Source organism: Candoia aspera, chromosome 2, assembly GCF_035149785.1.
Source record: "Candoia aspera isolate rCanAsp1 chromosome 2, rCanAsp1.hap2, whole genome shotgun sequence".
Taxonomy (NCBI): Eukaryota; Metazoa; Chordata; class Lepidosauria; order Squamata; family Boidae; genus Candoia; species Candoia aspera.
The window spans coordinates 107,459,852-107,472,448 of NC_086154.1; the positions used below are offsets into that span (position 1 = coordinate 107,459,852).

Sequence of the window (12,597 nt, forward strand, 5' to 3'; positions counted from 1 at the left end):
GATTTGGTTTCATTGCTTAAATAGGAGAATTTCTCTGCTGATCTCTAGAAGGATTACCCTTTCTCATTAGAGGGCAATGAAGTATTGAAATGAGAAGTCCAGGAAACACAATAGGGCTGTGCAGTGCTTCCATTTTGATTTCCAAATGGTGTTCAAAGCACTTTGCTGCAGCAGTTGTGTACTCCCATGTACTCCACTTTTTTTAAAAATAAAATCCAAAGCACTTTACAGTCTTAGAATTCAGTAAATTTAGCAGCAGTGAAAGAGATAAGTCTGTAGACATTTGGGAACATTTGATTATGTATTGAACTCTATCGCTTAAGAATGACATGGCCTGAACCTAAGGCAGTGCAAAGAACAGTGGCTTTCCAGATGTTTTATTATAATTCCCATCATCCTGTATTATTGGCTATATTTGGAAAGCCACATCCATGGCATAAGGAGAACAGACCAAAACAGTCCTTCCTTAATATTTGATAATTTAAACAGAGGTGAATGTTTTCAGGAAAAAAAATGGAATCCTTGGTCAGCAAGAGTGCCCCTTTCTCCTGAAAATATATTACCCCAAAGGTGGTTCTTTAGCTATTAAATTGTGATAGTGGAACTCCAAAAGGTTTCCCACTTTTTATTTGCCTCGAGCAATGTTTCCTTTTCTTATAAGCGGCAGAAATAAACATTCTTTATTTCATGTGATGTAGGCCATTTGTGCCCCTAAAAGTAAAGGCTACTTGCCTATGTCAGATGGGGAAAGATCTAGCTGAGGTGCTCCCACACTTCCAAGTTACCTCATTTAGTTGGATATTTCAGGTACGCAAAATCTAGAATTAAGGGAAACACAGGTAGTGACAACACCATTCAGTTGCCTAAATTCCTCACCCAGGTGACTATCTTGAGAGGTAGATTGCTTATAGAAGAAATTGGAAACCCTCTTCCATCATAGTCCATGTTAAATATCAGTGAGTCATCTGTAGCATTTCTAAGCTGTTTGCTCTGAAGTAAGTCTCAACTCAATATGATTTATTCTCATGTATATATTTCTGTAAATGGAAAATCCAGATAGAAACCACAGCCACTATATTTATTTCTTTGGAACATTCTACCATAAATTGGGATACCCAGAAGGTAAAGGCTTGGATGATTTGATTCCTTGTTAATCATTTTAAGGAAACTGGAATATTGAGATGTGCTAGTTCTCTCTTTTTGAAAAGCTGATTAAAACTGGAGGCTAGACCATCCTCAACTTTGATACAAACAAAGGTAGAGTTCTTCAAACACTGAGATGAAAAAATCAGCTTTACAGAGAATCTTGGTCTTTTTATTACGTTTCATCTTTTTTTCTACAGTATCTGTAGAAATAACATACCAGTTATTTCTAGCTCTGCCAAAGAAAATGTCTGCTCCTTGTAAATACATATTCTCAGGAGAAGAGAAATGCCTAGCAGTTGATTATGCTTATAAAGTGATTCACTCTGGTTGTGAAAATAGTCCAGTTCTGTTTATTCTTCCGTGTTCAGTACAAAGCTGCAGGAGAGAGAATATTAGATGTGTTACTTAGGAAGTAATGGTACACATGCTAATAAGTATGGCATTGATAAAATTATCCAGAAAAACAATTTGTGGTACAACTTTGGAAACAGAACCTCCTCTAGTCCACTTGTTTCTAAAAAAAAATAATGAAATAGGTGTTTATAGATGCCACACAGAATTCATGTCTCTTCCATTAATGTCAAAAAGATGGAAGCAGGCTAAATCATAAGACTCTCTTCAAAATGGAACCAGAATCATTCCCCAAATCCCTGTGGTCCAGGTTATTGGAACCCATATTTTTAAAAGTGACCTTTGTGAACTCATTGCTGGGTGCTTATGGTGACCCATTGAGAACTAAGTCTTATTTGGTGGAAGACAAAACAATAATCTGTGCCTTCAAACTGTTGATTGAGAATGTGGTTCAAGTGTGTGTGTTTAACTCCTAATAACATGCAGTAGCTGCACTGCTACCAGATAGCTTGCTTACATCACTCCATATTATCGATGATGACCTTTCTCTCTGGCCAGCAGTCATATAGCATAATCTCAGAAAATGTATATTATATGGCTTCAAGCACTCTCAGAGGCAAAGACCTCTAACATTCTAGCCTGTCTCTATAATTCCTTAGAAGTTCATGAAGTTCATCAGTTAGACTAGCCAATCAGCAAGTTCCATAAGTTCCCTGTCTCTGCAGCTGTAGCATAAAGAATCATATCACTGTCTTATGTAGGAAGTTCTTAAGCAAAAGAAGCAAATCCCAGCAAACTCGATATCTTCATCTTGAGCACCAGTTGTGCTCACTCCTGGATCAGGAGGCTCTGCTCCAGTCATTCAAGCCTTAATCAAGTCTCATCTGAACTAGTGCAATGTGCTCTACATGGGGCTACTCTTGAAGACTACGTGGAAATTACAGCTGATCCAGAATGCAGCAGCATGAGTAGTTATGGGGGGTATCCCAGTATGCCCATGTAACAGCACTACTTAATGAGTTTCACTGATTACCATTGAGCTTTTGGGTATAATTCAAGGTACTTGTAGTTATCTATAAAGCCTTTCATGGCATAGGGCCAGTATATTTGCGGCATACTCTGTCTCCAATTATCTCTGCCCATCCAACAAGATCAGTGTTGGAATCTTCCAGGTTTCATCAGTTAAGCAGCAGCATCTGCTGTGATCCAGGAGATATGCATTTCTGTCACTATGCCTGGCCAATGGAATAGCATTCCCCCCAAGATTTGGATAGTCCTATCCCTGATGGCCTGCAGAAAAGTTGTGAAGATCTGGTTTTCCCCCCAGGCTCTAGACCAGGATGGTATGTAAGCCTGTTATAAGATGTGTGAGTTGTCTCTGTGTCAGCTCGATGTGTTTTTATGGATTTTTGTTTGCTTTTGATATTTTTAACCTCTTGTTAGCTTACCCAGACTTGCATGGCAAGTGGGTGGCCATGTAAGTCGAAATAACAAATATCTAACTAAAATGGGGCACTGTAACAGAAAAAATCTTGAAAGTTTTAAGGCAATTATTTTATTCTCCAACAGAAACTTTGAAAAATAGTATGCAAGCTTTCACATTTCTGAGAGTCCTTTACCATTTTACTTTTGGATGAATTGGTCAGCATCCTACATTCCAGGTAAGATTAACCTTACCTGGAATGTAAGACCATCCATTCCTCTAATCTTTTTAAAAAGTGGATTTTAATCAAACTGTGATGAATTCTTTTATTGCTTTTTGGCTGGCTGGCATCATCTCTCCTTGCGCGGAGTCAACGTCTATTAGATCAGCCTGCCCCAGGCAACTAATGACCCGAATGGATTTCAGAGGGAGCTTGGGCAGTTTGACTAAGGCCTTGGTCTCCACCTGGAACGGGCAGGTGTCTTCAAGAACTCTGGATCAGATTGCCCTCATGCATTCTCTCCCTGTTCATTGATCCCAGGAGCGGGGTATGTGTGTGTTCTGGAATCCTTTGTATTCTGAGCAGCTCTAGGAGACGAAACCAATGCCTTTTTCCACTTGCTTGCCTCATCTGGTGGCATTTGCTACACTTCGTTCCACGATGCAGGTTCCTTTGGTAAAGACGACCTTGTGAGGTAGGTGAGTCTCTCAGCTCGAACTCCTTTGTTAGGTCATGATGAGCATCTTGGAGCAGGTTCAGGAGTGGCACTTGGTGGTTCAACCTCTTCTGCATCCATGGCCTCATCATCTGACTCTGGTGGAGTTTCTGCCTGGGCTTCTATCTCCCTCTGGTTCAGTGTGGTGGTTGTCTTTGAATGTTGGGCTAAACGTCTCAAGCTGGTAACTGCTGCTGTTGGTTTCTGTGCAGTCATCATCAGCATGACTATGGTAGCCTCTCTCTCATTCATCAAAGTACACCACTCTGCATGTGTTTACTTTTTCTGTCTTCGGGTTCAGGATTCTGTATCCCTTGCTTCCTGGAGCATACTCGATCATGATGCCTTCTTCAGCTCTGGGGACTAGTTTGGATCTCTTCTCTTTTGGTATGTGTGCATAAGCCTTGGATCCAAATACTCTCAGATGCTTTACGCTTGGTTTGCGTTCATGCCATGGCTCAAAAGGTGTAACCTTGTTGGCTTTGGTTGGCAGTCTATTCTGTAAGTATGTAGCTGTTAAAACAGCATCTGCCCAGTATTTGTCAGGCAGATCTGCTTCTAAAAGCATACATCTTACCATGTCCATTAGTGAGCGATTTTTCCTTTCTGCAACTCCATTTTGTTCGGGTGTGATGGAGTGGTTAGTCTGTGTTCTACACCTAGTTGTGTTAGGTATGTTTGCATGGTTTGTGAAATAAACTCACCTCCACGGTCGCTTTGGAGGGGTTCTGTTGAACTTGTTGGTCACCATGGCTACATAGGCTTTCAGCATGTCTGCTGTTTGGAATTTCTCCTTCATTAGGTAGGTCACACAGTATCTGGAAAAATCATCTATAAAGCACAAAACATATTTTTGCCCGCTGATGCTTGAAGAGGTCCACACAAATCAGTGTGGATAAGTTCAAGTGGCTTGGTTGCCTGCCTTTCCCTTTGTTTGGGTATGGCTGGTCTTGTTGCCTTTCCTTTGATGCATATCACACATTTTGATTGGCATTTATCTTGGTTGCTTATTTCAAAGTCTCTTACCATGCCTTCAGTTTTCATTCTTAAAATTGCATTAAAATCACAGTGTGCAAAACATCTGTGCCAGGTGGTGGTGCTGTTGTCCTCTTTTTGCTGCTGATAGGCAAGGCTGACATCTGGTGGCCGTTGTTCGCAGTGCACCTGGTAGACGCCATCCTTTTGAAAACCTGTAACATAAACTTTTCTCCACTGGTGACTTTACATTGTCCATTAGCACTAAAAATCACATCAAAGCCCTTTTTATTCAATGTTGAAACATGTAGTAAATTAACTTCTAAGTCTGGCACATAGAAAACATCTGCTACGAGATCTTTGTATTCACTTCCATTGAGGCATCGCAAGGGCACACTTCCTTTTCCCTGAATCGAAGTTGAATTGCCATCTGCTAATGTTATGCTTCCTTCTGTGGTTTTCATTTAGCTCACAAAAGTCACTTTTATTCCCACATAGATGCCTGCTGGCCCCTGAATCGATTACCCATTGTCTAGGACATATATTGGTATCAGCTTTATAAACTTTGTGTAAAGCCTTTTCACCTTTAAAAGATTTTTCCTTGGATTTAACCTTGAAAAAATCCTTCTTTTTTCTGCAGAACCTTGCAGTATGTCTTTGCTTTTTACACGAATCACACACAATGGCTCTCTTTGCTTTGCTTTTGTTTTTCTGATGTGTCACTGATTGCTCTGGCTCATGTCTACCCTTCATTGCTAGGTAACCAATGTCTCTGCCAGCTTCTCTATTGTTATGCAAATTTTGTCTTTGAATTTCTGATCTGATCATTCCAAAAATTTGAGAAAACTTTTTCCCTTCTATATTCTGACCTGCAATAAATGGAAAAAAATTATTTGGTAAAGTACTCAGCATGAAAGACATCTTAAATTTCTTGTTCGTGAGATTGTCGAAACCAAGCTTGCTTTTGACTCAGAATTAGTTTCACTTTCTGAGTCAGAGAAGGAATTGGAAACTTACCAGGCTGGAATCGGAAAAATGAAACTCCAGCATGACTCAGCAGAGTGGGAAGAATCCACAATGCTGATTGGGCAAGATCCAGAGGAGGATTTGTATATGCCAATCAGCGCACGCCAGAGATGGGCTAAAAAGCGTGCAAAGGAAAAGGCAGCCCAATTGGCTGCAGGAGACTCAAAGTGCACCAAAGATCGGGAAAAAAGGCAGACGCACAGACAGCAAGCTGCCGGAGACAACTGATCCTACAAGCCTGCAGTGTCTGCAGAAGAGTCCCTACCAGCATCAGAGATGGCGTCTGTTGCCAAAGAGGAACCAGAGCCTTTGCTTCGTTCTGAAGAGGACTTGCATCCTGCTTCTGCTGCCATCGAGGATCCTTTGCTCACCAAGCCCAGCAGTCTCAGTCTTGCTTCCAGCCTTGAAACTCCACGATCTTCCAAGCAGCTTCTTCGTGCCTTGAAACTCCAGCACCACCTTGTGTCCTTGCTCCAGTCCAACCACGCTTCGTGTGCTCAGTCGTGTTCAGGTACTGAACCAGTCCAGAGAGTCCAGTTTAGTCCAGGGCTTCCAGCCAAGTCCAGACTTGTTCCAAGTTCTAAGTCTTGCTCCAAGTCTCCAGTTCAGAGAATCTAGCCTAGTCCGGGGCTTCCAGCTGAGTCCAGCCTCATTCCAAGTTCCAAGCCTTGCTCCAAGCCTCTAGTCCAGAGAATCCAGTCTAGTCCAGGGATTCCAGCCAAGTCCAGCCTTGCTCCAGTTTCAAGCCTTGTCTTCAAGTCTTCAGTTCAGAGTACCCAGCCTAGTCCAGAACCCACAGCCAAGTCTAACCTTGCTCTGAGTTTGAGTCCTGCTCCAAGTCTTCAGTTCATCCCTGTCTGTTGTTCGTAGTCCTGATCCCAGATCCAGTGAGTCGTTCACAGCATCTGTGTCGTTCCAGTACTGTTCCAGTTCGAGAACTGTTGCCTCCAGCCTTCGTGTCCCAGTTGGATCCAGTTGGCCCAGTTGGGCTTGCTTAACCCAGTCTCACATATCAAGGACTTACTTATTGTAAATAGTTATTTAATAAAGAATATTCTTTGAGAACCTGTCTGGTACTTAGTCTGAACAGGACAGAAATTCTGGACTGTGCTTAGCTGATCAAAGATTGCCTGTAGCCTGATCAGGTGGTCATTTACATTTACATTGTCTTCCAAATTGCATGCATGCAGTTCTCGTAACAAAGAAATCACTTTCTGATCATCAGCTTCTGAGTGTAGGGTGCATAAATTCTCAATCATTTCCTTAGCAGTAGCAATATTTTTAATCTCTGCTAATCTGTGATCTGGGAGGGATCTGGCAATAAGAATTTAGCTCTCTTATCCTTTGTCTTCCATTGGTTTTTGGCTTCCTCCCCATCCTCTGGTTTAGGTTCAGGTAAATCCAGAGCATCTAAGCAATCTTCAAAATCTAGCTGCATCCTCAATCTGAATAGCCATGCTGAGTAATTATCCTCAGTCAATCTTGGTATGGGGGGAACTCCCTCCTCTCCATTGTGCAGAGAGAAGAAAAAAAAATTCTGAAACTTTGCCTTTTTAAATGTGCAAGCGGCTTTCTTTTTGGCTGAGGCCAAAGCCTTTTCCAAAAATCAGTTCTTGGTCAGTATGGTCAACCCAGGACTCTGCTGGGTTGCACTGGTCTGTACTGGGCCCATAACCCTTGATGGAGTTTTTAAAGGTTAATAAAAGAACTCCAAGCAGCTAACAGCAATTTTGCAGAGTAGAAGCATGAACCAAAAAAGGAACTTGCACATTAAGCTTAATTATGTTCAGAAATAAATTCAGTCTTCACACTGTAGTTAGATGAAGAAAAATAGATAGCTTACTTTTATTCAGTAGATCTTGATACAGGTAGGTTCACAGTAGAAAGCACTTAATTATTACTGGTACTTGGTAGCAGAGGATGGTGGGAGGAGGGCTGCAGCAGCTCCTGCTTGCATGTCTGCCCACAAGGTAATGGGGACTGTTAATCCCCAAGCCCAAGGAGGAGGAGGAAGAGGAAGTCAGGTGACCCACGTGACATCCCACAAGCACAATAGAGATGTGATTTGCTAGAGCGACCCCCTTATGCTTATGAGACAATGCTGAGTTGATCCCTGATAATTCCAACAAACAACAGAAGAGACACCTACAGCACTATTAGAGGACAATGAAGAGTGAATCTGACCAATCGTGTAAGAGCCCATGTTAGGGATTACATCATGATGAAAAGTATGGCAAATCATGTTTATTTTAATGCTCTCATTGCATCTGCAGGCAGGCAGCCAGCCAGTGGTCTTGTAAGGTGATCCAGTCTGTTAGAAAGAGAGAAATCACAGGTATATCTTCAAGGCTACTGTGAGAAATATTCTAGACACCTGATCGGATTCACTCAAGAGTTAGACTCTGGGTGTGTCTATGCAAGTTGACTGAGGCACTGTCTTTTCCTATTACCTGGGAGGTGTTTTACCTTATAACTCCTGAGGAAGTAGACAGGATTCTCAGAATGCTAACCTTTAGATCCTTTAGATCTAAGCCCCGCCTGGATAATTAAGGTCTACCAAGAAGGAGATGTGGTTGGGTCCATGCAGTGGTTAGTGCATCCTTGAGTGAGAGGATAGCTCTGCCTGCCTTAAAGGAGGCAGTGGCACACCCCCTGCTTAAGAAACCATAACTGGACCCAACAGTGCTGGACAACTTTCATCCAGTCTCCAACCTTCCCTTTTTAGGTTGTCAGATTGCAGCTTCAAAGGTCCTTGGAGGAAGTGGATTATTTGAACCCTGGATTTCAAGCCAGAACATAGTGCAGAGGTCACACTGATCTCACTTGTAGATGAGTTCTGGCAGATTTGGGATAGAGTGGTTCAGTTGTCTGGTTCTCCTTAACCTCTCAGCAGCCTTCAATACCATCAATCATGGTATCCTTCTAGACCAAAGCAGGGATTAGGAGGCATGTGTCCTTTCTTCATGGCTGGTTCCAGTTGGTACTGACAGGGGAGAGGTCAAGCTTGAGGTTCCTGACATGTGAGATGCTCAATGCTGTCACCCCTTCTGTTTAACATCTACATGAGGCCACTGAGTGAGTTCATCTGTTGGCCAGGAGTCAGATAACAATATGCTGATGATACTCAACTGTATACCAGGCCAACCAATCAATGCCCTCAAAATCTTGTCTCATTGTCCTAAGATGGTGGGGTCTGGATGGGGAGGAATAGCTAGAGCTCAACTCTGACAAGACCCAGTGGCTGTGTGTTTTGGGTTCTCCCACGACTAAGGGCTTTCCACTTTCAGCTCTGGATGAGTTTGCACTTCCCCAGACAGATTGTCATGAGTAAGGATGGTGAGCAGGGGGCTCCCATCCAGACTGTTAAGCGCATGCGTAGCACTGAGGAATTGGTCAGCCATTCAAAGAGACACAGATCGGGACCGCCTTAACCTTTGGGGTTTATATGTCTGGGTTTTTCCCATGCTTCTTCAGTTTGTTAGGATTCCTGTTATGTACTAGCAATAAACATTAGAGACCAGTTCCTTGTCTCAGCATGTTTCCTGGCTGTTAAGACACAGATGTAGCATACGATTGGGGAATTTCTGGGCTCACAGTTCCAGCTCAAGGAGTAGGTGGTAGGTATGAGCAGAAAGCCTTTGTACAGATCCATCTAGTGTACCAATTGAAGCCATTCCTAGGTCAGGTGACCCTTTTCACAATCACTCATGCTGCACTTACCTAGCATATCAACTACTGCAATGCACTCTACATGAGGCTGCCCTTGATGACCACTCAGAAGCTACAACTGGTCCAGACTGTGGTGGTACATATGGATGTATCTCAGTACACCCATGTAACACCTCTGCTGCTCAAGCCGCACTAGTGACAAGTAAGCTACCAGGTGTAATTCAGGGTGCTGGTTGTGACCTATAAAATCCCTCAAGGCATGTGGCTTGGCTATCAGTGTGCCTTTCCCCCATTATTTCAGCCCATCTATTAAGATCTGACAGAGAAGACATGCTCCAAGTCCCATTGTTAAACCAATGTCATCTGATGGGACTTGGATGTAGTGCCTTCTCTGTCATGGAGCCTACCCCTGGAACAGGATCCCCACTGAGGTTTGAGTCACCCCATCCTGCCATCCTAAAGATCAGATTTTTCTCCCCAGATGCTAACTTAAGAAATGTGTCCATTAAGAAAATTTTATGAGAGTTGGTATATTAATTTCCAATTACCGCCTTTTGTTTGTTTTGTATTGATTGCTGCTATGAGTCGGGTGGCCTATAAATTCGATAAAGAGAAGAGAAATGTAGTCACTTTCTAATAGAATGATCTGGGAGGGTGGATTACAATGAGCCAAAATGTATAAACCATGGTTTATGGTCTAGCACAAGGTGCAATTCAACTCAGGTTTTTCCGGGGAAGTTTACACGACCCAATATTACTGAAGATGGCTCTGTGCCCTCCTCGCAAAGCAGACGTTCCTTTCCTTCCTTCCGTCTCGCTTTCCCTTTCCCCCTTTCCCCGTATTAAGGCTTGTAAGTGGAAATGGCCATCCCGCCGCCCTCGGCTTCCCGGGAGTGGCACCAGAGGCAGCGGTGGGCGGGGCGCAGCGAAGTGACGCGGGTGTTGTGAAACCCTATCCCGCTTTCGGCTTTAGAAGAGAAGGGAATTAACCGACCGCCGCTTTCAGGCGGCTGAATTCAGTCCCAGCTGCTCAGTTGCCCGGCGGCGGCGGCGGCAGCAGCAGCAGCGGCCGAAGGAGGGGGAGAAAAGGCACGGGAGGGCAACGACCCGCCATCGCGGCTCCCTGGTCAGTTCTGGACGGTGCTCTCGAGTCTCGCGCCGCAGAGCCGCCGGAGGCATGGATGTAGCGGTGGACTTGTACGTTGCAGTCCCGCTGCTTTTCACAGTCCTAGCTGTTATTCTAGCGTCGGTCTTTGTCAAGCTGAGATCCTCCGAAGAGGACAAAGCTACGGAGACGGCAGCAGCAAAGGAAGAAGGGCAGGCCAAGGCGAGCGCTGCTGCTGCGGTAGACCGGACGGACGGAGAAGCACTCCAGAAGGACGAGGGGGAATTCGAGGCGGCCGGACAGGAGCCTCGGAAAGAGAAAGGAGAGGAGAAGGAGGCGGTAGTAAGCAGAGAACCGAGAAGGGGCGCCGCGGAGGAGATGGGGGCTGAAGAGGGGGCGAACGAAGAAGAGAAAGAACAGCTTCGGGAGAAGGGAAAAGGGGAGGAGGTCGAGGACGAGGCTGCCCCGGGGGCAGTCAAAGCAGAACAGCGGAGTCACATTCAGGAGGAGCGAAAGGTGCCCAGCCAGGCGGAGAGGGACGCGGCCGCCGCTGCTCCGGAGGTTGTAGAAGAGCAGGAGGAGGACGAGGAAGAGGAGGAAGAGGACGAGGAGGAGGAGAGCAAGGTAAAGATACGGCGCTACGGGCAACGGCGCTGCTGCCTTTAGGCCGCGCGGCGTGGGGCTCTGCGCGCATCCGAGTCGGAGGACAGGCACGCTCCATCTGTCCAAACAAATTCTGCAAGCCAGCCGGTCCCGGTGAAAAGTCCTGGGATGGGGCGGTAGTTGGCGGAGATGCTCTCCTGTCTTCCTTACGGTCAATAGGTCTTCCCTTTCTTAATTAATTGCTTTTAGGACTTTGGGGGACCTGCACCGCCCTCACGTGCCTCTCGCGTCAGAGGCGGGAGTGAGGCTGGCTGCCTATCAGTTTAATTACAGCCTCGCTTACTCCTTTGCTCTGTCTCGGTAGATCTAACCAGCTCAGGAAAGTCACCTGTTGCTCCTGAGAAAGTGAGCAGGGAATGCTCTAAAAGTGGGTGGTTTGTGAAGTCCTCATTGCCACCCATCTCCCTTTGAAAAAATAAAGATGTACAACTTAGTGGGGTTGATAAGGCTATTATTAGCACAGCTTTATGTGTATAATGGAAGAAATGTGCACCCCCAGTAATGTGTTTTGCTTGTGCTGATTTCTATGAATCCTGCTTTAGAAGGAGCTTATATTTTTCTGCCTTTGGGCTACATTGCAAAGGAAAAAAGGACTTGCAGTCTTCCTTCTGCCTTTTGGCATAGTTTTTAATGAAATCCCCTCTGATGGCCCCTTCTGGCCTTGAGAAATTACATCTCCCTGCTGCAGTTGATATTTTTTCTCATAGTCTTGGGAGTGTGTGACAGCCCGGGGATTCCTCTTTTCTCAGAAATGTGCCCTTGCTTAGCATTTGGCAACAGCAGTAAAAAAAAAAAAAGGCCACCAATCACCCACTACATGCAGCTCTGGATTGTAACCAGTTAAAAAGAAACTAGCAGGAAAGAGAGTGCCTTGCCTCCACACTGGAATGCTAGATTTGGTATGGTTTTGAGAATGGAAGTTAGTTGTACTTGCCCAGCTCCAGAAAACAGCAACCATCAGGTTTTTGCCATCCCCTCACTAAATGTGCTTGGGTGGCTTCAAATCAGGAATCTTGCAGCACCCTTCCTGACTGACAAATTTTATTAAGAGACATAAGTTTTCATGAACTGCAGCTCCCTTCATCAGATGCATAAAACAGCTAGACTGATGTTAGGATTTAAATTCATTTAAATGTGTTAGTCGGAAAAGATGGCACCAGATTCTTCTTCCTCTTCCTCTTCCTCCACCATAAAGTACTGTGGCTCTCTTCCCACAGTGTCTCAAACCTGGGTGGCATGAACAGTTCAGTTCTCTTTGTATTTCTAAGGAAGGTTGGAATCTTGTTTTAAAAGGCGGAGCAAACATATTTATAGCTTTGATATTAACATTTCTAGACACTTGAGATGGTTACAGGTTAAGGATTCAGAAAATCAGGATACCTTTTTAAAAACATTAATGGCTTCTTAAGTAGAGGTTTGAAGAGCTCAAGCATCCTAGGAGTGTAATCCCTCAGATGTGGTACTGACTGATTCAATAAGCTCCTTTATACAAGTTCAGATGAATTCTCATCCCTCCCCCCTTA

At 44.4% G+C, this 12,597-nt stretch overlaps 1 protein-coding gene across 2 annotated transcripts in view; it reads left to right on the forward strand.

Moving 5' to 3' along the window:
- Window positions 1-10,254: 10,254 nt before the first annotated feature.
- Window positions 10,255-12,597, forward strand: part of MXRA7 (matrix remodeling associated 7) — a 73,706-nt gene continuing 71,363 nt past the window's right edge. The window contains exon 1 of one of the 2 annotated variants that reach the window (XM_063292917.1): window positions 10,255-11,035. In XM_063292917.1, coding sequence (XP_063148987.1) covers window positions 10,484-11,035 — 552 coding nt within the window. In that variant the 5' untranslated portion in view covers window positions 10,255-10,483. The remainder of the gene's footprint in view (window positions 11,036-12,597) is intronic. The other variant, XM_063292918.1, reaches the window with a different exon arrangement.